The 25,974-nt window shown below is 33.9% G+C and overlaps 1 protein-coding gene across 2 annotated transcripts; it reads right to left on the reverse strand.

Moving 5' to 3' along the window:
• Positions 1 to 1,838: 1,838 nt before the first annotated feature.
• LOC129227680 (serine/threonine-protein phosphatase PGAM5, mitochondrial-like) lies at positions 1,839 to 25,974 on the reverse strand. 2 transcript variants are annotated; one of them, XM_054862273.1, is made up of 7 exons: positions 25,862 to 25,974; positions 23,175 to 23,372; positions 21,106 to 21,287; positions 17,154 to 17,368; positions 13,080 to 13,213; positions 10,427 to 10,570; positions 1,839 to 1,928 (listed from the first exon to the last, which is right to left on the reverse strand). In XM_054862273.1, the coding sequence occupies exons 2-7, from the start codon at positions 23,330 to 23,332 to the stop codon at positions 1,910 to 1,912; spliced, it is 852 nt and encodes a 283-aa protein (XP_054718248.1). In that variant the 5' UTR covers positions 23,333 to 23,372; positions 25,862 to 25,974; the 3' UTR covers positions 1,839 to 1,909. The 2 variants fall into 2 exon arrangements, with proteins under 2 accessions (XP_054718248.1, XP_054718249.1); XM_054862274.1 differs by lacking the exon at positions 25,862 to 25,974 and adding an exon at positions 25,692 to 25,829.

Genomic DNA, 25,974 nt, shown 5'->3' on the forward strand with positions numbered 1-25,974 from the left:
AATATTCCTAACAGAAACAAAATGACACATGCAAAAACTTGACGACCATCCCAATGTCTGAATTATTGTAAAAACAAAACAAAGAGCGAAAATTGAAAGTTACTTTAAAAGCCTTACTTGAATTAATTACAAATATTTTATTTATTAACAAACATTAGTGGCAACAGTTAAAAATTTTAAATCATTGAGATAATATTTCCGATCATTTCCATACAATTAAAATCACGAGAAATACGCAGACGACAATCTATTACGATTTATCTTTCTTATTGTTGCATTAATAAAACTATTTTTATTCGCAAAAAAAAAAAAAAAAAAAAAAAATCAACACCTCTTGGAGCGATTGGAGTCAAAATTGAACCAAAGCCTGTTTACGTATGGATTCACATATATTCCAAATTTCAACCAGAACGTAGCATTACTTCTTGAGATAGGGCACTCACAATGGAAAAAAAGAACGGGCGATTGCGCTACCCCCTTTTTAGCTGTTGACACCAAAATAAAATCAGCTCTTATACCCACTAAGGGCTACTTGTCAAAAAATTTTTGTTTGATTCCGTTCGTTATTTCTTGAGATACAGCAGTCACAATTGACGACAAAAAACGTTCTATAGCTCAACCCCCCTTTGAGTTATTGACACCAAAATTGAATCAGCACCTGCTCCTGTTAATGGCAACATATGGACCAAATTTTGTTTGATTCCGCCAGTTACTTCCTGAGGAATAGCAAGCACGCGTAACTCAAAAAAGTCCCATTGCTCCACCCCCCTTGGAGGAATTCGCACCAAAAACTAATGGGCACAAGTTCACATACGGGCACATATGTGTACCAAATTTCGTTCGATTTCATGCGGTAGTTTTTGCTGTAGAGCGGCCACAAAAAACTTGTCACACACAGACGTGACACACATACATACACACACAGACAGACATTTTCCAAAAATATTCGAAATGAACTCAGCACACCTCAAAACGTTCGAATCCGTCAAAATTCGAAATTCGAAAATTTGCACGAATCCAATACTTTCTTCTATATATTAGATATAGAAGAAAGTAACAAAGTAGTTGTTACCACAAAAAAAAAAAAAAAAAAAAAAAAAAAGCTCAGCTCAAGCTCCAACAGTTTGCGAAGAGAGGTAGGACTGGTACTGCCAACATTTGAGAGTTTTTCAACATTTTTACTGCAAGTTATCCTAGTAAAACATACCAGGTTCATACGTATCCTTTATTCCAGGTTCAAATGAGCTCCATTTGTTTCATTTTCTTTAAAAAGGTCTGTTTTAAGAGAGCAATGCAGATTGAAAAGTGCAAAGACATACATTTTTAATGCTATCCTATTTAAAATGCTTATCAAGATTTAAAAAAGAAAGGCAATTTACAACTGAAAGTTGTTAGCTAAAATAATATTTTTTCATAACACAAACACCCAGTGATGTCCCCATCAATTTTTTTTGAGGGTATACTTCCAGTAATTCACTGCGCGCAATTTGTGTATGCGATGATATACATAATTCATCTTAATATGAAAATTATTGAAGCTTGAGGGTATACCCTATATGTCTAAAAAACGTTTGAGAGTATACCTATGAAAACATCCCTGCAAACAGCTATATGATTTTTTTTTTCATTTCCTGAAAAAAGGTCTGTTTCAAGCAAGTCAATTACAAATTTGCAATAAGCATTAAATTTTTTTTTTTTTTTTAAGATGCTTTCTCCTTTAAAATGGTTATCAAGATTTAAAAGAAAAAAAATGCAGCTACAAGTTTGCTAAAAGAATATTTTATTCATAGGTATTAAACATTTGTTTCAATTTCTTAAAACAAGTCTCTTTCAAGCACGCAAAGACAGATTTGCAACAATACAACATCAAGCAACAATTGGTAAAAACTGAAGCATTTTCTTGCATGAATCAATGTGTTTTGTACTTTCTGCAAAAGACAAATTTACTTTAGAAGATTGACATTTTAAACGAAGTTTTAAACAGAGTACATAATCAACCATTCAAAAATCCAATTACAAACTAGAACAACTATAGTTGGGGCAAACCTAACCGGCAGTGTCGAAAGGCTGTGTTTAGGATCTGCCTAGCCTTCACAATGCTGCCAGGTTAGGTTTGCCCCAATTATAGTACACTTTCACAAAATCACATAATATAAGAGGGAAACAAGAAATGCATCTTATAGAAAAAATCTACATACAAAAGTGATATGCAAGGCAATATTGTAATTAAGCGTTACATTAACTTGATATAGAGAAAAACTTTTAACAAATGTCCACAGATAAGTTTTCAAATTAAATCATACATAATTTTTAAACAAATATAATAAGCTCATTTTTTACATTTAATAATCTTGGTTTGGTGCAATGTTCATTGCACCAAATAACAATGAGTAAAAAATAATAACATCTAAATTTCCTTTCATTTTACACTACTTTATATCTATTTTAGAAACATGTTTCCAGACAGAACTAAAACACAATATGCAATTAATTTAATATTCATTTATTTAACGAGCTGTTTTAGCTAATGTGCAAGAAAAATGGAAATTTCTAGGAGTGGAGGGAGGTAAAAGAAAAGTGGGCATAAGACTATTCTTGGGTACAAAGCAAAAAATAAAATACAATAAATCATGATTCATAGTAAACAAGGTATTGCCAAAAGGATTGTTTTGTGTATGGATATGTTTCAGACCATTTAACATCTTGTCAATGCTAATTAAAAGCTTATTTATGTTAATTTTATAAAAATAAAATAAGGTTAAATTTTACTTTGAAATAATAATTAAAAAAAAATAATTAGAAAATTAAGAATAGTAATAATAAAAAATGAAGTAAAAAAAATACTTAAACTAGAAAATGAAAAAGTTGAGATTATTAAAAAAATACCAAAAAAAAAAAAAAAGAATGAAATCCTTACAAAAAAATAAATTGAGAATGCACAGATTATGCGTTGTCAGTGCCAACAGTTAGGAGCTTTTTAACAGAAATCATGTTAGCAACAAGTATCAAATTAAGAAATTAATTGACAATTTTTTAATTCAAGCTGAAACATATGTTTCAAATTTTATTAAAAATAAGATTATGTTTCAACATAATACATCTAGAATTGTGATTGTGTTCCTTAATACTTAATGTGACCAGATTTTTCTAATCAAAACTCTGGATGTACGGAAATACAGTATGTAACTACTAAACGAAAAATAACTCTAACAACACACAACAAATTCTTTGGTATAACCAACATAGGTATACTGTTGGAAGCAATTTTAATAAGAAAATTTCTATATCGCAACAAAAAACCTAAAATTAACAAAGATATTTTCAAGTTTCTATTGACAGTTATTTTTCAAATGTCCAAATTTTTTTCACAAAAGAAAAAGGCCTTTCAAATACTGCAGTTATTCCTGGCAAGCTGAATTCAATATATTTTTTATGCATTCAATCGACAAAATTATTGAAAAAAAATTTGTATTATTATTTTTATTGTTTGGCAGATCATTAACAGAAAAGCTTGACATTTTGGCAGGGTATTTTGCCATCAGGACAAAAAAAGTGGGACTGTCTCATTAAAATCTGGACATCTGGTCACTTTATTGATGCTTGACACAAGAATTAAGCATATTTTCAGAACTATTATAGAACTGGTATAGGTATACAGAACTATAAAACATTAAAAAAAAATGTTGTGTGGTTTTTAGATTTAAATGTATGCTCCAGCTTTGAATTCATTAAAATACCCATCAAGACAAAATGCTACAAGCGTAGCGCAATATTCAAAACACATTAAAATTTTAATAAACTAAGCTTTATTTTAGTTAGCAATATTCCAATGAAAAATACATTTTTCTGAGCAGCTCAGTGAAGAGGGAGATACTTACATCTAAGATCAAAGAATATTATAAAATGTTCTCAGTAGTTGGAAGTAGTAAGCTACAAGGAGTGACGCTACTGTAGTAGCTACATTTTTTTAGTAGTTTGTAGTGTAGCGCACTGCTTTTTTAAAATAGAGTAACGAGCAGTTCGATACAAAAACCTACCTTGTAGAGATTTCTGGAAAATACTTTTAAATAAAGTTTTTAAAAAAAGAAAAGAAAGAAACGCGGTTTCAAACGAATCTGACTTGCACCAACCAGATTTGTAAGACTCTGAAAATTACGAGCTGAGCTCAGAGATATTATTTTGACTCCACATGTTCCACCTGTTTGACGTTTAGCATTGAAATTTTCACATTTCCCCAATATTCCCCTTGAATAGCACATGGCTTAGAAAGAAAAGATTAAGCAGTAACTGCCAATTTAATACTGCGTTTATCTTTTCTGGCAGCAGAGAATGTCCTGTTGATGAATATTTTAGATGTCAACGAGATTACTGTGCCAATATCTGCCTAATATGGAAGCTACAGTAAATATCATAGAAAGGATGATATTTTACTGCCCTGGTCAGCTAACAGGGGCGTAGCTAAGGGGGGGGGGGGTTTGGGGACAAAACCCCCCCCGAAAAGTTAGTCTCAAAAAAAGAGAAAAAGAAGAGAGAAGAGGAAGAAAAAAAAAAAGAAGAAAAGGAAAAAATTCCAAGCGATTATATATATATATATTAAATATATATATATATATATATTAAATATATATATATATATATATATATATATATATATATATATATATATATATATATATATATATATATATATATATATATATATAAAAGAACTAACCCCCCCCGAAAGTCGGGTCTAGCTACGCCACTCTGTCAGCTAACAATAAATATTGCAGTGTTACAGAAATGTATGACAACCAAAACTTTTCGTTTCATGCAAACTTTGCCCGTTAAGCAAAAAGCTTTTGGTATCGATGTCATCTGCATATTCAGCCGAATCTCAACTTACCCGAGGGATGCGTTGCAAGACTCCTCGTGTAGCTGGAAATTTCGCCTAGTGAAAAAAGGCATCTGTGCGATTTTTTATGAACAAACCAATTATTTTAGACACTTGAAAACATCCACCCCTCAAGCTGTTTTAAGCCAGTTCTTAACTTCTTGAAACCTTTTAAATTTAGAGAATTGAAATTTTACTGTATTTTAAAAAAGTTGTGTTACTGAATATAAAATACTGTTAGGATGCACAGAATCAATGGGAGAGAAGGGCATAAAATGAAACAGTACTTTATGCACAGTATGAAGCAGTAATAAAATGCAATATAATTATATTCGACACACTTTTTAGTTGTTCAAGCATATCGAAAATCTTTACATCTCTTTTGCCAGAAACTTTCTATTTTCCTTTCCATTTTTAAACTTTAGATAAACAGTTCCCTTATATGAAATTATGTTTATCATCAGTTTATATTTAGAATGAAAAGATGTGGAGTGCCGATTCACAAAGCGATGTTCCAACTAAGTAAGGTGTGGGGACCTACGCCTTCAGTCATGCTGAAAGGAAAGTTCATTCATGAAACTAATGATTAGTACTCAATAAAGAAGGTAATACCCAAGCCCTACGATTCCCTTCCAAAAATTTTCAAGTTGTGGGTGAGGAATTCACGTCAGGTTACTTGAGGAAAACTCGGCTATATAGCCATTTTGCGTAAATCCAATCGAGTTGTAGCGTGAGTAAACTGTAGTTTAAAATTGCACATTGAAGCACATACAGTGAAACCTGTGTGTAACACAATACTGTCTATAACAATAAAACTGTCTATAACGATATTTTTCTTGGTCCCAGCAAAATGTCAGCATAAATAATGAAACTGTCTATAACAATAACCTGTCTATAACACTATTTTTTCAGGTCCCCACAGTATCCTTGTAGACAGATCTTACTGTAGTAAGCATTCTTAGTTATGTTTCATAGAGTACAACCTCGATATCTCAAATCTCTCGGGACGGGGAAAAAATTCGAGACATCGAGTTTTTGAGTTATCAAGGTTTTAAAAAAATTACACTAGAAACTCTCATAATTACACACACTATGCTATATGCATTTATATATGTACTATGAGACCACTTTGAATTACGATCAATAAAGTAGTCTTCAATATTTTACTAGATTTGAAATTTTATAATTGTTGAAAGTGCACAGGAAGAGATTTTGAAATGAATAACAATTTCAACTTGGTTTTTCACCTAAAAATTTAAAATTTCTTATCTTCAACTAGTAGCTCGCCGCATTCAAAAAAGTTTTCAGCAGCCATTTTGTAGGAGTTGAAAAAGCAGAATGATGAAAATGAGGAACGCATTTTCCGTTTTCACTTGAAAACTGACTGGCGAGAAATCAACCCCCTTTCCTCAAAGTAGACAACATGCTCGAGAGAAATGCACAAAAATTCTAAACTCTGGGGAAAACACAGCACCCCTTTCATACCAACACTTCCCTATTATCTTGCTTCAATCCCCTAATCACAAAGTTTCCAAGAAGAGATATGAAAACTGGGCCCTGGAACTGGTTTTACTACGAAAATTGCCAAAGAAAAACGACAACTGAAACTTGCTTCTGTGCAAAAATTTCGACATATCAAGGGTTTCGAAAAATAAATTTTGAGATAACTATGGAAAATACATAGGGGTTTTTATAGAAAATGCAGGGGAAAAATGTTTTTACCGAGACATCAAGGGTTTCGAGATAAGGAGGTTCGAGATATCAAGGTTCGACTGTATTTTGGATATTTATCCCCATTTGATTATAAATACTAGTGCTGTTTGGGATATTTTTTCTATTTCTGTACTTTCTTTTTTTACTGATTGCAGGGATCTGTCTAGGATTTTTTTACAGGGTCCTATTTTTGTGAATTTAAAATTTTTTTTGTGAAAAATCAAATCTTTTTGTGAAATTTCAAAATGTTTAACCAAAACTTATCCATCAATATAGATTAGATTTCTGGTTTGCATACTCATTTATTAACAAATTAGTTCATGCAAGGTCCGATTTGGTCAATCAAAATTTTGTGAAGGGTCCTTTTTAACTAATTAGATTTTTGTGAAGGGTCCTTAAAAGGACCTACATTTCCTCTGGCCAGACCCTTGGATTGAGTGTTGATATATTAACATAATAAAATTCAACTATTAGATATCGTAAGTTTTTCAAGGTTATTGGGTAAAATTGAAAAACGCTTGTCTTTCATTTTATCAGTGGTGTAAGGAAAGAGATATTGGCCAGGTAAGGGCTCCTAACTTGAAGCTCAAAATCTATTAATTAGTTCCTACAAAATATAATTTCAAAAAAAAAAAAAAAAAAAAACTCCTATAATCAAAATTAAAAGTTTTTCTCTTTTATTTAAAATATATTATTCATCATCTAAATCAATTTTATGTCTACGTCTGTCCATGTAAAATTTAAATCAAATTGCGACTGCATCAATTTACATTTTCAAGTAGCCGAGTTGCACTTCTAAAAATTTGAGAATGATTTCTTTGAACTTTTAAATCCTTTCTTGCAGCAAGTATTCATAAAAATCATAAAAAATGTTTGGAATGACTAATTGGCTCAGTAAAGAAAAGAAAGAATAAATAATTCTTAGTAATATTCCATGCTCAAATGAGTCAATTTATCAATCACTACTTTCTGAATTTTTTCGTTCAATTCTCAAACGATGTGTATGCATTTTATTTATTTATTTTTTTAAAAGTAGAAAAGTAGCGACTACATTTCAAAAGTAGTTTGTAGTTGTTACATTTTGAAAAAAAAAAAAAAAGTTGTAGTTAACTACATTTGTAATAAAATAGTTGTAGTTTGCTACAAAAAAAAAAAAAAAAAAAAAAAAAAAAAAAAAAAAAAAAAAGACCACTGTGTTCTATAGTGCACTGTGTTGCTAGATTAAGCAACCTCATAAATTTATGAAGTGAAAATATCAACTAAAAAGTTACGTTTACGATTGACAAGAGACGGATCTGTGTTTAAGGCACTGTGCACCACTATGTAGTTTGCCTTCCCCTCCACGCAGCCACACAACTGCCTAGCAAACACAGAAAGAAGTATTGATTTTACAGGCACAGTAGCAGACATTGTTTACAGGATCAGCAAGTTGCTTATAATGCTTTTATGATGTAATTTTCTGCCATATTTTTTAATTAAAGGATTTAACAAAAAACAAAAGCTTTTTTGTTTTCTTGCTCGTTATTTTTTTCTTTTTAAGTCCCTATATTCTTCTTTGCTAAAAAACTTTTTATGAACAATTAAAGTGAGCATTTCAACTCTCATGAAACACATTTCTAGAAGTTATTTGGTGACCTAGGAGAAAGCAAGTCAAGGCCCTTGCACTCGGCAGCAATTTGTGGGGGGACTGCAAATTCAACCTATTTGTTCCCCCCCCCCTCCATTGAAACAAGCAATAAAAACTAAAAGAAAGATGGGTAAGGGTGGTTGTTTCAAGTTTTTCCCTAGCTTAGAAAAATCAAAAATCGGATGCTGTATTGAAGCAATTTTTTCACAGTTAGGGCAGACCAACCAGTGAACCAACAGTTTGTAATTTAAAAATCCAAAATCGGAAGAAAATTTTTTTTATATGTTTCGCCACAACCAAATATGCATTCCAACGAAATAAATGTTCAGTCCCGTTTAAGTGACTATTAACATTGCTTGAAAGGGTGTACAATTCCCGTTAAAACGAACAAGATTTACAGTCCCTTGAGGTAAGTTATAATCAGATTTCACTGCAGTAGAATAATTATGTCTATTAATTAATAACATTACACTAATTAAAAGTACAAAAAACACTAATTAAATCAATTTTGTAAAATGTTTGAGTTGAATACATTTGTGTATTAGACGGTTTCCCAAATTTGGATTGTACACTTCATACAGTCATTTTGCAGAATTCACTCCCAGAAGATTCAGCAAGCCCTAGGGAAACCTTGGTTCTTCGGTTAAGGTTTAGTTGGAGTTTGAATTTGAATATCACTTTGCTGTGAAAGTGAATTTTTGGAAGGGTAAAAAATCAAAACATTGCCGTCTCCTAAATGTTGCTGCCCTATGCTCAGCACAGAATGGCACTTTCCTAAATACGGACCTGATTACAGATATTGTGTTTCACAACTTTAAACAATACAAAATATTTTCAAAACAAAAAATATAAGCTTTAAATATTTCATATTTTTAATTTTGATTTAAAGTGAAGTAAGAATAAATGTATGCCCAAAAAATTAAAAAATGAAATATAAAGTAAATCAATTTCCAACTATATCAAATACTAAGAATGCCTTATACCTGAAAATGAGTTTGTCTGGAATTCAAAACAAAGTATTATGTTACCATGAAAGTTCGAAATCTGGTAAATATTGACATTAATCGGTGAATAACTACATTCACCTTCCAAAGATATTAGAGGTAGACTAAATATTTCTGGTGAAAGTCAACATTCTCCAATTTTGGTGTTTTACAATAACGTACACACATACATGTGATTGCATGAATTTCTTAAGTATAACATATCTGAGAAAGAAATATTATCACAGGTTTGTCAGACATTTCCTGAGTGGGTTCCCTGTTATGACCGTTTGTTGTATGAAAATGAGATAAATTTTGTCAAATTACAATGGGGTCGTTTCCAAAATTTTAAAAGTATTTTTTTTCTGAAAGAGCATGCTTAAAAACATAGGATTTGACCATTTTTTTAAATAATTTGTTTAAGTTTAATATTAAAAAAAAAATTACTTAAATCGGTGCACTTTCATTGTTTACATTTCTTGCTGATGACATCACAAATGATGAAATGCCATTCAGTGTTGCCTTTCACAGAGCAAAATCATTAATTCCCATCTTTACTCACGTGTATTGGCAACGATAGGGTTGATAGCAAGCATAGAGCGCAATTTTAATTCGCTTCTTGATTATCATAACGTGGAAACGCGATAGAAAGATGTGCCAAAGATCATCATTTGTGACCTCATCAAGACCACGCCTTGTTTGAAAAATCGGACATTTTGAAAAATTAATTAAAAAATAACTGCTGGGAAAATGAAAGTATTTTCTGGATCCATGTTATTATTATTTTTTTGCTTATTCTATCAATTTCAGTGACTAAAAGTACTACTTTTGACTGAAGGAAACAACCCCATTGAGGCAATGAGAAAAAAAGGGATTTATATATAAGTGACAAAATTAAAAATTTGTAGATAACCAGTACAAATGATAGGAGAACCTCTCCTCTGCTTTAGGGTATGAAATAGTACTAGCAGCCCTGGTAGATGCTGCTATACAGCGTGATTAAGGAAAAAAATATAATGAAAGTCTACCTAGGATCTGAACTTATAAGGTGTTTTACTAAAAATTTGAAAACATCAACTTACATCTCTTTGCTTCTCACTGCCTCTATTTTTCTGATAAATCACCATCAAATTGTACATACAGAAAAGGGGATAGTTGACTAAGAATTAAGCAGATAAAAGAGAAGTAACCAAAGCCAAAACATTTTAGAAAAATAGATAATTTCAGTACGTAGTCATTTTGTCTTTGGACAGATGTCCAGAATCTCCTATAGCATAAACTCTAACTCTGCCAGTAGGAGGAATAGCAACCCACGTTATACTGCAGTGATGTAATGAAAATCTCAGCCATGCTTCAGGCGGAAACTGAAGTGCTCTAAATGTAAAAAGGAAAAGAATAATTATGAGACCACTGTGCTGTAACATGAGAATACAATGCATATAAAAAGTCTGAAAATACTCATGAAATTCAAAGTTAGCAAAGAATTAAAAAAAAAGCATGAAGTGAAATTTTGCATTGAAAATCATACAATATTTAGGTTTACATTTTAAAAATAAAATAATAGATGTAGAATAAAGGTTCATTAACAATTTTACTGCAAGGACGGATACAAGAGAGGGGCGATCACCCTTCCCTTTTGGCATCCTGCCTCGGCAATTTTTCCAAATTGAAGTTCTAAAACTGAAGTGTAGGCAATTCTTGACAACATTTAAGAAATGGAATAGGTTCGGATCTCTCTATCGGACACTTTTCGGGATTGAAGTTTCAAAAAGGCAGTTCAGACTATCTTTGATGATGTAAGGAGGAGGAACATGAAGGCCTTCCTTTGGGTATTTTGCGAAATTTAAGCCTTAATGACACGATTCTAGACATCTCAGGGAGTGTTATGGGAAGAAATCGGTCAAGCTTATACTTCAAGCATGAGTAAATTACGTACGTAGTAGAAGCAAGTTAACAAATCAACCGGCCCCCTCCTTGAACAATTTCTGGATCTGCCCTTGTTTTCCTGCAACACATTCCTGACTGTCCATCATCATTCTGTAGACGAAGCAGCAGTTCACCGATGATTCTTTTAAAAAAACTGACAGAACTCAAGATGGGTGAAATTTAGGGTACAATGCTGCGTAAGTCTGCCTTGTTTGGTGCAGTTTTTTTTGTTTACAAAACAGTAAAAAATGGGGAAAAGTTTAAAGGTTTTAAATGATAAAAAGTCAAAACTTTCTCAAATTTGCAAAAGTCTGACGAATCTCATCCCTGTGTACATTTGAGCAACAGCATGGCTTTGTTTCTACATTCCAGACACTAAAATAGTCTCCACAACAAAAAAGAATTTTGTCAATTAACATAGAGTAAAATCATGTTTCAGGTGCAATCAATGCTTTCTCGAACAATGGCCTGACTTCTTTGAATAAAGTTTCGATTAGCTATTAGAGACAACAATGTGCAACCTTGGCCCAGAGAGGGTAAAATTTTAGGTCCAGGTATCCGAGATCACAAACTTTACTATGATCTTACGTGTGCCAGACCTAGGGCATGTTTTATTACCACCACTAGGTTTAATGCCCTGAATCTCATTAACTACTTAGATGGTGACAATGCCGCTGTTAGGTCAGCTGTAAGAATGTAAGAACGAAATTATCTCTATGTCTGCATATTTTCCTTTTGAAAAAAAAAAAAAGATCCTCTGTCAGAGAGGATATTATGTTTCCGCAACTGTAAGAATTTCAGAATTCATGACTAAGGACAGAAACAACAGCTTGCCCACTATAAAGCTTCCATGCGGCAGATTTACTTTCCCCCGCCTTCCTCACCTCAGATACCTTATCCAAAATGCTTCAGTTTTCAGTAAGATAGCCAGGGCTAAGGCAGAAATACATGAAATACACCACCAGCTCAGTCATTCCATCCGAGAACTGCAGTTTCATGCTTATTAGCACTTATCAGCCTGGAATAGGAAGTGCTTGAGCAGGAGGTGGAAGACTTCTTGAGGAAGCCAAGAGTGCCAAGCAAACTGGTAGCTAATATAGAATTAGCACTGGCCAGACAAGTGACTGAAGCAATGGTTCAGTTCAGCTCGAAGATTGCAGGCAAGGCATGGTACTTTTAGTAAGTTATCGCCCTATAGCCAGGGCTAAGGCAGAAATACATGAAATACACCGCCAGCTCAGTCAATTCCATGCAAGGACTGCAGTTTCGTGCTTATTAGCACTCATCAGCCCGGCATATTAGTGACTGAGCTGGAGGTGGAAAACCTCATAAGGAAGCCAAGAGTGCCAAATAAACTGGTAGATAATACAGAATTAGCACTGACCAGATCCATCTCCAACTCAGTCACTCCTATGCCGGGCTGATGAGTGCTAATAAACACGAAACTGCAGTCCTCGGCTGGAATTGACCGAGTTGGCGGTGTATTTCATGAATAAGCAACATGCTCTAGCACTTTTAAAGGGGTGAATCACACATATGCCGATCTCTACATAATCAACATTTTAGGATAATTAGGACACACATTTTAGGAGGTTTTCAAAAAAATCAGAAATTGTAGAAAAATTAGTCTGACACCTGATAATACTGTCTTTCTTCTTGTAAGACAACCATATCAGTTGGCCCACTAAAGTTTTAGGCAGTTAGTGGACAACAGGCCTGGATCTACGCACATGCAGACTGTTATAAAGTCTGCTGTTATAAAGGGGCCCGTGGCTCTCAGTGGTGTAGAAATCCAGTAGGCAGTTAAGGGCCCTGCTGATTTTTTGCAAGGGGCCCAAAATTTATAAATCCCGGCCTGGTGGACAGACAATGTGGCCCACAAACACATGGAATCTTTGATATGGCATCAAACCAAATTTTTAGAGGTAAATTTTAATTTGTACGAAAATTTACTAACCTGCAAACAAAATAGCGAATAACATTTGCGTGACACACAATTATCTCATAACTGTCTGATTTCTGTTTTGCCTCTGCTCGATGAAAGTATTTTCGGAAAGCAGCTTCTATTCTAGCACCATCTTCAAAGTACTTCTTAAAACAAGAAAATAAAACAAATTTATATGCAAACTACTGAAAAAAATGTTGCAAAAGTTCAATCAAGAAATGTTTGGAAATCATTTATTAACACAAAATGAGAAAAAAAACCTTTTTGCTTCCCAGCTTCTTACTAGTACAAAATTCAAGAGTAATAATAGTAAAACTAGTTTGTATTTTATATGTTATACATGATGATACTTGTACTCATTAATACTTCAAAATAAATCTGGTAGTAAGTTAATAATTATAATTATTACAGTTCAATTATAGTTAAAGAAATGGGTTAGATAGAATATGGAATCTTGTTTTATTACTCATAAAAATAGAATAGAACTTTATGCTAGATTTTTATGCATAATGAGAAAGAACCTGGTTTTCTAAATATCATTTTACAATAAATTTCTTTAAAACACATGAGTTTAATTGCTTGTATAGAGCCTTCAAAGAAATAATTATATATTATCAAAGAGAAAAAGTTAGGAGGAAATGCAGGAAAAATCAATTGTGGAAAAAATTCATAAATAAAATTTTCTATTTATAGGTTTTGCCTTTTTATGATATTTTTAATTGTTAATCTTCACAAAATCTCTATTCACTGAAGTCCCCTTTTACCAACTTTTAAAGGTAAATTTTTAAAAAAACATTTCACCATTTTCAATAATAATGCAATAAAAGAAAGTTTGCTAAAAGGTCTGAAGTAGTTTTATGAAAACAAGGACAACAAGGCATGCTTTACGTGTTCAAATCATTAATTGCGAAAATATATTCCAGTCACAGATTGTTTATTCTGATACAGATTATTAACACCGACAAATAAATTAATGCATTATTTGTATCATGAAATCCCCAACATTTTTCAAATGGCCAAATTGACAAATGAAGTACAAACATAAACATTTTAACTTGAACCTCTTGTGTACAAGATCATTTTCCTATTTGTTCAAATTCTGTAATTTTATTAAATCCAAATGAAAAACAAAATCTCCTTATAATGTTCCCTGTACCAGGAACATTGGTTGTACAGCTAACTAAGCCATACATTATCTGCATGAGGTTACAAAGGAAAATTGTCCTAGACATAGCATGTATCTAGCATGCTATGTCTAGGACATAGGCATGCATCTAGCCATACTTTTAACCACTAGCATAGTATGCAAGTGGTTAAAAGTATGGCTCGTCCATCAGTTCCGGATTTAGAGGAGAGCAAGGCTAGGCCCTCACCCAGGCGGCAACTATCGGGGGGGGGGGGGGTATTTCACCTTATTTCTGTTCCAAGACTAAATGGAAATATTTCCTGAAAATCCCAATTTTTGAAATGAAAAAAAAAAAAAAAAAGAAATATAATGACCCATGTGATGAAAAATTGGACTATTAGGGACTCAAAAGAAAGCAGGGACTGGGGGTCCAGACTGAAAGCCCTGACTCACTTTGAGAAATGAAAATCCCCGACTTTTCCAGGTGTTTCAGCAGAAACTTAGTGAAATTCCAGACTTGAATTTTGAATTTAAGGCTAAAAGTTATGATTTTTTTTTTGAAAACATAAGCAAAAATACTGTTAATTTTAATATGAGCACTTCAATTTTCATATAGGGTGATCCGTTTGTACCTGCAAAGACCTTTATTTTTGCAACCGTTAGTCCTAGATGTGTCCCAAAAATGTTCAAAATCAGATGCAGGATTAAGGTATTGAAAGTTTGAAGCACAAATAAAAATGAGTCAAGAAATACAGAATTTAACTTTTTATACAGGCCCCTAGTCCCTAAGTTATGTTTAGGGAAATATTCTCCATTGAAAAATAATTCCAACACAAAAAGTTTGAAATTAGTACGACCAATATTCACCAAGATATGAAACGCAGCGTTTTTTGACTTACACCACTTTACACTTGCCGTCAATAACACCTTTTGGGGAAAAATATAGCAGTTAACAAGTGTTTAAAATTATATGTGTGCATAAAGTTTGGTTTTTCAAATTGTTCGATGTTTAGTGGCGTGTTTTTGTATATCACAGCATACCATTTGCATTTATTTTTGAATTGCAAAGAAAAATATAAATTCTTTGTTTTTTGAGCAATCACGACTGCTAATTGTTTTCATTTGACTGTCCTTGATGTTGTGGTTCCTTTTCCAGCTTGGACCAGGGGCCTCTGCAGCACCACCGCCCATCGGCCTCTGCTGGCGCGCCTCCTCTGGTCCTGACTACTGTCCCCCGGAATCTGGTGGCATGCATGTCCTACACACACACTGCTCATACACACACACATGCACGGGCCTTTGCACACATACACACTGACACACATATGCGCTGACCCACAGACACCTGCCTTTACACACATACACTCACACCTACATTCATACAAGCAGGTCTACGCACACACACAAGCCTAGCCTACACACACACACAGGGGCGTAGCTAAGGGGGGGGGGGTTGGGGACAAAACCCCCCCCGAAAAGTTAGTCTCAAAAAAAAAGAGAAAAAGAAGAGAGAAGAGAAAGAAAAAAAAAGAAAAGGAAAAAATTCCAAGCGATTATATATATATATATATATATATATCCTATATATATATATAATATATATATATATATATATATATATATATATATATATATATATATATATTATATATAAATATATATATATATATATATATATATATATTATATATAAATATATATATATATATATATATATATATATATATATATATATATATATATATATATATATATATATATATATATATAAAGAAGTAACCCCCCCCGAAAGTCGGGTCTAGCTACGCCACTGCACACACACACAACTACACTGCCGTGTGCAGGTAAAGAGCAGTAACTGCGAATTTTTCATTTTTCATATTTTTACATTTTTGTCATCTCTCGTATGTTATCTTTATTGTACAAGCTCGCTATTTGGTTTCTGCTGAAAAAAAAGTTTGAAAAAGACGTCAAATTCCAACATTTCCCCATTGTTAGTATTGAGTCCAAAACGCGTTTCTTCAAATATCTCGAAAACTCATTTCTGCAGATACTGCCGTTTACCTGCACACGGCAGCATACACATGTCCAGGAAGAGGGGCAGGCTTGAGGGGGCGGGGCCATTTCTAGAAACAATAACTCCAATGAGTAGGGTCCTGCCTAAACTCGTGATTGCGAAAAACATAATTTGAATTCAAAATTTCAGAATTCAAATTAATTTATTATAATTATTATTTTTTTAAAACTTTGACAACCTGCCATTCTTCTGAAAGGGCGATAAGTTCCTATTTCATCCTCTAGATGGTCCCTTAAAACTTTAAAATGGAATATCTCCTTGAATTTTGGTGGCACAAATGTCAAGTTTTTTGTGTCAGTAATAGTTTTCAATGGAGAATATTTCCCTAAATATAACTTAGGGGACCTGGGGTTCATATAAAAAGTTACATTTTATATTTTTTGACTCCTTTTTATTTTCACTTCAAACTTTCAATATCTTAACTCTACATCTGATTTTGAACATTTTTGAAATTTGAAGTATGCATCTAAGACTAACGGTTGTGAAAATAGAGGTTTTGCAGGTTAAAACGGAATACCCTGTATACGTAAGCCTTTGGGTAAGTACTCGCTTCACATAAGAATATGTATATTCATTCTGGTTTCGACACAGTGGCTAAAGAACATAATGCTCTATTTACTGTAGTAGTTTATGAGACAATTCCTGTTTATTTTCCCCATTTTTCCATGTTTTTGAATAAATCAATGATTTATGATTCTTTTGACCAAAATTAAATTCACCGACAATTCTCAGTATTCCCTGGTGTCTGAGAACTCTGCCAGCATGGCAAAACTTTGCTCTGTGATGCACATCCTACTTTTCATCATATTTTTGCCTTAGAAATGTAATTTCATAAAACCTACACATGCAATGAAATTTTGGAAGAATATTTTATCACACTTACTTTGGATTCAGGCTTGTAATATCCCACAGGAGGTTCAGGTGGAATTGGTGCTCCTTCTCGAAGAACATCATCAGTTTTAACAGATAAATCAGGAAAGTTTTTGAGAATAATATCAGATGTTTCTATTGCTCGTGTCATTGATGATCTAACAAGTGATGTATAGTTGAATTTCAAATCCAATAACCTCTGTCCTACTGCTTGTGCTTGTTTTATGCCTAAAAAAAATATAATTAAAGGAATGTCAGAAAATACTACAATACCATAGACATTTAAGGAGGGGGGTGGGGGATGGAAATGAATATACAGTGGTGTAACAAATTCCTTCAACTGTACTAAGCTCATAAGACAGTTATTCAGCTGCAGCAGTGGCGGATTGGTTGAAAAAATCGGCCCTGGCATTAGTAGATGTATAGCGGCCCCTTATCTCTTATAGGTATTAAATTTTACCTAACGATTGGGATATCACTTAAATATCAAGAAATTATTCATAACAACTAAATATGTTTTATTTAAACAAAATTCAACAGATAGGAACACTTCTGCGCTTTAATGGTGAACAAATTGATACAGTATTAGCTAAACTTTATTTTGGGGGAAAATTGTGATTGTAATTGTCCATTTAAGTATTTTTATGATGCCCCGAACTTGATTGAATATTTCCGTAATGATAACACTGTTTGGTTAGTATGTCCTTTTCTGCAGTCATAACAAGTAACTTAATTGCCCTGTTACATGAAACTGATCTAGCAATGTTCATGGGTGAAAGACTAGGGCCGTCTTAGAACGTGATGGGTCCCTCGACACAAACATACATTACTGGGCCCTGTCATTAACATTTCCTTTTTTATACTGCCATACCCTGACAACCCCCGAACTCGATGCGAGGTCAAAAATCTTGTGGGAGGAGACAGGTACGAGTTTGGCAGCCCCCCCCCCTTCTTTTTTTTTTTCAAACGCATGTATCAATGCAAAGAGAGAGAGTGTGAACTCAGTTTTCTGGCTCCTGGGAGTCATTAAAGTACTAGCAATATAAAGTTAATGGAAAGATTAACCTTAAGCCTGAAATAGGGGGGTCCAGGGGGCCTCTCCCCCGGAAAATTTTTGAAATTATAGCCTTAAAAACTCAATTTTAGACAATATTTGGTGATGTTAGGGGAGCGTAGGTTCAGGGTTTCTCCTGCTGCAATTTTTCAGAAGTGAAAATCTAAAAACAGAATTTAAAATTATCTTCGAGTATATGCTATGAAGAGCGATTCCGGGGACTCTCCTCTGAAAATAAAAAATAAAAAAATTAGCTCTGAAAACGCAGTTTCAGAACTTTGGTGATTTCAAATCGAGATAGATTCCGAGGCCATCCACCAGAAAATTTTCAAATTGAAGTCTTAAAAGTGTTTTTTTTTTTGGTAAAGATAAGGGCACCGGCAGTTACTCGAAAGTTAAGTTCTAAAAACGGAATTTTTGGTGACCTTCAGTGATGTTAGGAAAAGGAGTTTTCAGGAGGCTCACCCCGGAAAATTTTCGAAATTAAAGCACTAAAAACGAGATTTAAAACGTTCTTCATTGATGATGCCGAGAGAGAGGAGGAGACGGCACACTTTCCCAGAAAATTTTTGATACTATTAATTTAAAAACACAGTTTTAGACCATCTTTGGGAATGTTTAAAAAATGGGAGAGGTTCGAGTGCTTTCCTCCAGCAAATTTTCAAAACTGGAATTCCATGTTATGGCGGGAATGGATTCGGCTGTTCTCTTATGAAGTTATTCAAAATTAAAGCCCAAAAATTTAAAGTTTATACGATCTTCGATGATATTAGGAGGGGGGGGGGGTCTAGGGACCACCGGAATTCTTTCGACATTGGTTTTTATCAACTTACTTTCTTTTTAAACTGAGAGGCCCGAAACCGTGAGTTTGTACAGCATACAGAATACTTTATGTTTCGTCAAAAAATGTTTGAAACTCACATTTCGTCAGAATTTGGCATCTGATTTGATAATCTTAATAATGTAGAGTCGTTCATGCTCCTCAAGGGTATTTTAAAATTGCTTTTTTTACAATAATTTTACGTAAAAAAATATTTTGTTGCTTTTATTCCAATAGTTATAAACAGGATCGCCGATAGCAAAAGGGAAAAAAATGACATAGGTCATTTTTTTTCACAGGCCCCCTTCTACACCTTTCACCATTAGGATATTTTATCCTCTGCACGAGTTCGATTCCAAGCTGGGCCCCTATTCTCCAACTAAGCTGACATGACCTCACGTCGGCCCCTGCTATAAGTTGCATTTTAGAGCAATTGTGAATTGTGACTTATAAATAAAAGCGTCAAAGAAACCAAGTCTTATAACATTTTACCCTGTGTTTTTTTTTTTAATTTATTTTTTTATTACACCACTAAAAATATATTGGCAGCCTCAGGGCCCGACTAACTTAAAGTGAGGCTCTAGGCCCACATTAATTTGGAGGCCCCCTGAAGACTATGCAGTATTTCATTTACATTTTTAAAGCACGAGTGCACTTTTGGAGGCCTTTTTGTCTAATCACACAACTATGTATAAATCACTTATGTACATTTATGAATCCCCTTTGGGAACCCTCATAAGCATGACCAAGGAAATTCGTTACTGGCAGAATGATTAAAAATTCCCCTTTAAAGAAGTTTTTTTCTAATTAATAAGCCACAATTAAAAAAAAAACATGTATTTTTCATATCGTTGCTATGCATAATTCTTTGAAAAATTAGGGGCCCCTTAGGAACATGGGGTCCCAGGCCTAGGCAGCCTGTGTGGTAATCAGGCCCTGGGTAGCCCCATTTCAGAAATTCCCCCTCCCACCGCCTCTTGGTGATGGTTCTGCCTTTCTCCACCCGCAAGCTTTAGCCCATGCGTAAAGAGGAGCTGAAGCTATGTTTTGCGAATTTGCGTTATTCTAAACACATGAGCACAAAATTTACATTTTATGCTAATAGACGGGCCCGAAATACTTTGCTGTTAGTTGATCGGCCCGAAGCATGACCGGCCCACCGGGCAAATGCCCGGTTGCCCGCCGGCTGTATCCGCCACTGAGCTGCAGCATCCTGAATTGCATTTAAAGTTATCTATCTCATTTTTTTTATGTCACACTCTGTGATTATGGTAGACCCTCGCTTTATGCGGATTTGATCATACACGTTTTAAGATTTGACACCTTTATTTTATTTAACACAGACGAGCTTTGATTTTACAGGGATGAGGCATTGCAAATAGACAACATTTTCTATTCTTTCAAAATTTAAACTTCTAAGATTGCAGAAAAAACGTAATAAACTGCATTTAAGTGCTAATGAGCAAGCTTGGGTCATCGGGGACATTTTTGCGATTGGTTCCAGAGCTCTTTCCGGAAGTAAAGTTATTAAAACTCACAAAATTCAGAGCTCTTTAAAGTGACAAAGGAGAACGAAGCCAACAAGGATACTGACATTGATGATTCAAAATCAAAAGCTCTCACTGAAAGTTTTGAGGCATTCTTTGACAATTACAAATAATCTTTCCAATTTGTTAGTGAAGGAACATGGAAATTAAATGAGTGATCATGGAATAGTTATGTCCTACAAAGAACTACAGAGAAAAATAATTAATGACTACAGAAAGAATGTTATAACCAGCTCTTTTTTTAACATTAAGTTAATTCATTTTCTCTTTATGCAGGTTCTGTGTAGGTATCGGGAATAAGTAAACATTAAACTTATTATATATATTTATCTATCAATTGAATGAAGTTTTTTTTTCATCTATGGAACCCAACCCCTATTTTAACACTACTATTAAATCACTGCGTGGCATTTCCGTGGAACGCAACCCCCGTGTAAAACAAGGGTCTACTGCATTTCAAAATTAGAGCTTGTCACTTCTATGCAGGTGACCTAACTTTTATTGTACTTCTAAGTTTTAATTCAATTTATAAACAATAATTTACCTAATTCAGTGAGACGCCTGTCTACATCTGCTTTAGCAGACTCGTTATACTGTCCATGACGTATAAGAAAAAGATGCCTTGTTGCAGTGGGTGTAACTTTAACTTTCTGTTCATTTATTCTGTTTTGTTCAATAGGATCATTTTCCTTTTCAGCAGGTTTTATCATACTTAAGGGTTCACGCCTAAAATAGACAAACAAACATTTAATAACCAACAATTTTGTAAGTAATACATATATTAGTATAAAAAATTCAGAGTTAAATAAAGGAAGCAGATTTTACTGTAACTCTAGCAAATCTAACCTGGCAGCACCGTGAAGGCTACACAGATCCTAATCACAGCATTACGATGTTGCCAAGTTAGGTTAGCCCCAAGTACAGTTAATTCAAATTGCTATTATAATCTATGGTGCTCATGCAAGTGTAACACAAAATTGCAAATTTTTCGAGTGACGCCTGGCTGTCTGTGTTATACATAATTAGATAATAAGTTCTTTTTCCAAAAGTTAATTTTTTCGACGCCTAAAGGTATGTATGTTGGAGTTTTATCCGCCAAAAAAAAAAACCGTAAGAAACGAACCAACAGTTCCAACACCGATTTGTTTGCCCACCAAATGGCAGTCGAGACTAGTTCAAAAGGAATCATTTTTCCCCACGAAGTTTCGTAGGATGATCTACCTAGTTAAGTGAGCGCTAGCGAACCGGTTCCCATGTCTATGGCTTTAAAAGGATTTTCAAGGACCCGTGGGAACTCTGAAGAAACGAACATGAATATCAAAGCAAAGTTATACTTTACGTGGGAAAGTATTAGTTTGAATAATAAGTTATTGAAATATAACAGTCTAATTACTTCCTTTTACAAAAAAGGAAGTATTGTATTCGCGAAAAAATTTTCACTCAAAAATCGCCCTTAATTTCCATTTTGCTCACCCCCAAATGAATGTTGAGTTTTTTTTTCGATTCGACCACATGCGGAAAAGTGCCTAAGAATGTATAGACACGCGAAATATCCATTTTGACCATCACCGAGGTAATTACAACGACTTTTCTCGTGACGTCTGTATGTATGTGCGTATGTGTGTATGTGCGTATGTATCTCGCATAACTCAAAAATGGTATGTCCTAGAAAGTTGAAATTTGGTACATAGACTCGTAGTGGGGTCTAGTTGTGCACCTCCCATTTTGGTTGCTTTCGGATGTTCCTAAGGGGGTCTTTTGCACCTTTTTGGGGGGAAATCATTGTTAATTTCGATGTAAACTCAAGTGGCGTTATAATTTGTCGGACACTTGGCGATATATCGCCAGTCTTTTGGTCGCCAAGTTTTGTCGCCAACTTGGCAACAAATTTGGCGGAGTTTTTTTTTTTGGTTTCAATTTGGCCATTGTTGGTGATATTTAGAGAATAAATATTGAATCACATTAAAATAGCGAATAATGGGGAAATGACATTAAATTGGAGTAAAAGGAAGTCATGTGATGCACACATCAGCTCGTTTTTTCTCTCTTTTTGTTATGCTTAACTAAATATTGAAAAACACTTAAATAAATACAATACAAACTTGATATGTCGAATATCACAAGAAGGGATAAATATTTGAGATATTGAGTTTTCGAGTCATTTTGTAAAATTTACACTAGTAACCGTAGGCGGCTCGTAGGGTGGGCAACTGCCCCCTCACTTCCAAAAGTAAGGGGGCCTTGATCCTCACTTTTCAGAGTTAAAAATTAATGATTGATTTAAATATAACTTTTACAGCGAGCCTATCAAGCACTTGACTGTGTGATGAAACAAAAAGACTGCATTAGTTCTTAGCCACAAGAGGCTTAGATGCAAAATTTATGTGTAATAGGTTGGAAAAAAGAATGACATAATTTAAGTTAATTAGCCCTCTTAACACAGAAATTTCAACACACCTATGATAATAACAAAAACTGCTGGAGAGAAAAAAGGGTTAAATCAACTCTGAGTAAAAATATTGTAACTTGCATTCATTGTTCTTCACAACATTTAATAACATGAAAAATATGTGGTTTTATTTTACATTCAGTCATTAAAAATATCTCAAATACCTGTCCCAATTATAGTCCCATTTCACAGAAGGCTCGAAGTTTGTAGTCCAGGACATCTCTGCACATTTTTTCTCTGATTGAAAATAGCTGAACATACCCAATACAACACCACTTCCAGCCACAGCATAAAGCCATTTTGCCCTCTGAGCCAAAACCATTTTTGTATCACAGCTAAATGACAGAAATATACAGCACAAGCTGAAAGTAATAAAATAGTACATTTTAACAACAACTCTTTCTAAGTGGTTATGAATCAATTGTAGGCAGCGGTGCCTCAAACTTACATTTTTGGGAGGGGAGAATTTTTTAATATGTTGAATAAAACTCGGACCTTTACCAAATGCTAACATTAAAAGCATGCACACCTAGATACATCTAACGAGAAGAGAAATTTAACATGAAAAGAATTCTGCAGCACCATCTTCAAATTTACTGAATATGGAGGTAACTGACGTCCCATCGGGGACTCCTGATTTTATGTAGAACCAACAAACACATTGATGGTGACCAGGCTCGGATTTGCTTACCAGCAGACCCCACAGTGCAAAGGGGGAGGGGGCACATTCTTAAAGGGCCCAACGGCTAAAGAAATTGGGGAAAAAACAAGCACTAACACTTATTAATCACTGTTGGCCTTTGGGGAGGGGCCCAACAGATTTTGTTGTAGGGGGACCCAAACTTTATAGATTCAGGCCTGATGGTGACCAAACTACCTATTATATTCCATTAAGTTACATCTGTTATAAAGATAAAAAGAACACGAGCATGCAAAATCAAGCTTTGTTGGCTTTAAAAAACCAAATCAAAACTTTGAAACACGCTTGTCTTTATATAAGCTCAGTACCACAATAAATTTTTTTACAATATTTTAAACTTATACATAGCCTTAATATGAATTAATGTATAAAAAAGTTGTAGCTAAGGCAGAACTACAAGCATTAGACAGCTTGACTGTGACATCCAGATACTGCAGTTTCATTCTTCTTACACTTAAGTTACTGCTCCTAGCAGGGAGTTAAGGCCGAACTACAAGCTGTTACCTTCACTTAAGAAGATGTGAGCTGTACTATACTCTCACAGGTGTGCTAAAGTTGTTTCAGCTACCAGTGTGAAGCCAGCATCATCTTCAATGAAAGGAAATCTGACTTCAGCTTGTGTTTGGTTATTCCAGACAAGTGATCTATCTCTCTAATACGATTTTGAAAGTGTAGTATTTGGATGTTGTTAACAAGTTGTTTACATATGCTGTTAATCTTCTGGGAATTTAAAATGCATGCGAGGCTGAAACAGGTATAATGATAAGCATAAGTAACTTTACAGTACCATAATAAAAATACGAGAATGAAAACTAATTTAAAATATTAATAAACTAATTATTTAATTCAGAAAATCAAGCATATCATTTTTATTACATGAAAATCACTATTCCTTTCTCAAGTCAGTTTGCAAAAAAAAAGAAAAAAAAAGAGTAGTTTAAGAAAACCTGATGTAGCTGACTTAATTTTCGATTTTTTTTGACATATTAGGTATAGCATTTAATCTTTTGATTTATTTTTTGCTGCAGTTCAATTTTATATTAATAAGATCATAGCTCATTTTTGGCGTTATTTGTGTGACATTTGTTAAGGTTTCGGCTATTTCTTATTGAAATTTTAAGATTTTTGTATCAGCAACAGAATATTTTTTCTCTCTTGAACCAAGATACAGGGTTCGTACTCAATTTCAGAAATAAAATGAAAGAGTTTTGGAGGAGTTTTGAAGGAGTAAAATGAGATTTTGAAGGAGTACTAATGGGCTGTCATAAAATGTTTGACCTTTTTGCAACATATTTGACCCCCTTCCAACTTTGTCACAAAGTGTCACACTTCACCTAACTCCTCCTCTTGTCACATGTCATATTTTTTATCAAAATAATGTTACAATAACTGAGATGTCACTTTTTGCACTCTCTCTTCCCCTTGTCACAATTTCCATAAACCTGTCTCCCCCTCAAGGCATGACATCACATGTGGATGACCCTTTTTACAATATCATAACTGCGACTTACTAAACTATTGTTTTTTTTTTAAATACAACCACTTATTGTAGTACAACTGTTTATGTATTTTTAAATATTTAAACAATAATTAGGAAACCTGACTTTTGCTGCTGAGAGTGTGGTGGAGGGAACAACTATAATCATAAAACTTGGAAAAATAGCCAAGCACCATTTAAGCATGCTTTACTTCACTTATCAAATGTTTTAGTCATCTAATAATATTTTCACCTTCAACTTTTATGACTTCATGAAAAAAATATATATATACAAAATTACTACATTAAAATCGCTCTTATGACGAAGTTAAGTTGTCGATCAAATTATTTTAAGTAACTGTCATAGAGAAAGATTATATAGTCTTGAACTAAAAAAGAAGGAGTTTTGAAGGAGTTAAAACCAAAATGAAGGAGTTTGATGGGCCCTTCAAAAAAATTTCCTAAATGAAAAGTATTGGAGGAGGTTTGAAGGAGCGTACGAACCCTGAAGAATCAACAATTCACAATGTTACACGATGCTCTAAATCGATCAGGAATACTGCATACATGTGAAATGAAATCAGTTATTTGAGTATAATTGATTAGTTTCAGCACTTAACATTGCTTTTAAGTCGAAGACGTCATTTGCTGTTAACATAACCACGTGTTCTTACCAATGTAAACAAATCCGAGCAAAGTTCTCCAATCATATGAGATAACGTTTTTAGCGAGATTCATTCGATGACATACGGATACAGTCAGGTTGCGTTCGACGAGCACGACCGGG

The sequence above is a fragment of the Uloborus diversus genome, chromosome 8 (assembly GCF_026930045.1).
Source record: "Uloborus diversus isolate 005 chromosome 8, Udiv.v.3.1, whole genome shotgun sequence".
NCBI lineage: Eukaryota > Metazoa > Arthropoda > Arachnida > Araneae > Uloboridae > Uloborus > Uloborus diversus.

What these genes read in the sequence shown, in the direction of transcription:
- LOC129227680 (XM_054862273.1), bottom strand. Translation starts at nt 23,332, where the DNA reads ATGGTTTTGGCTCAGAGGGCAAAATGGCTTTATGCTGTGGCTGGAAGT. An exon ending in TGGGACTATAATTGGGACAG is followed by an intron (nt 21,288 to 23,174) that starts GTATTTGAGATA and finishes TGTCTATTTTAG; the next exon opens with GCGTGAACCCTTAAGTATGA. An exon ending in ATTCGCTATTTTGTTTGCAG is followed by an intron (nt 10,571 to 13,079) that starts GTTAGTAAATTT and finishes TTTTACATTTAG; the next exon opens with AGCACTTCAGTTTCCGCCTG.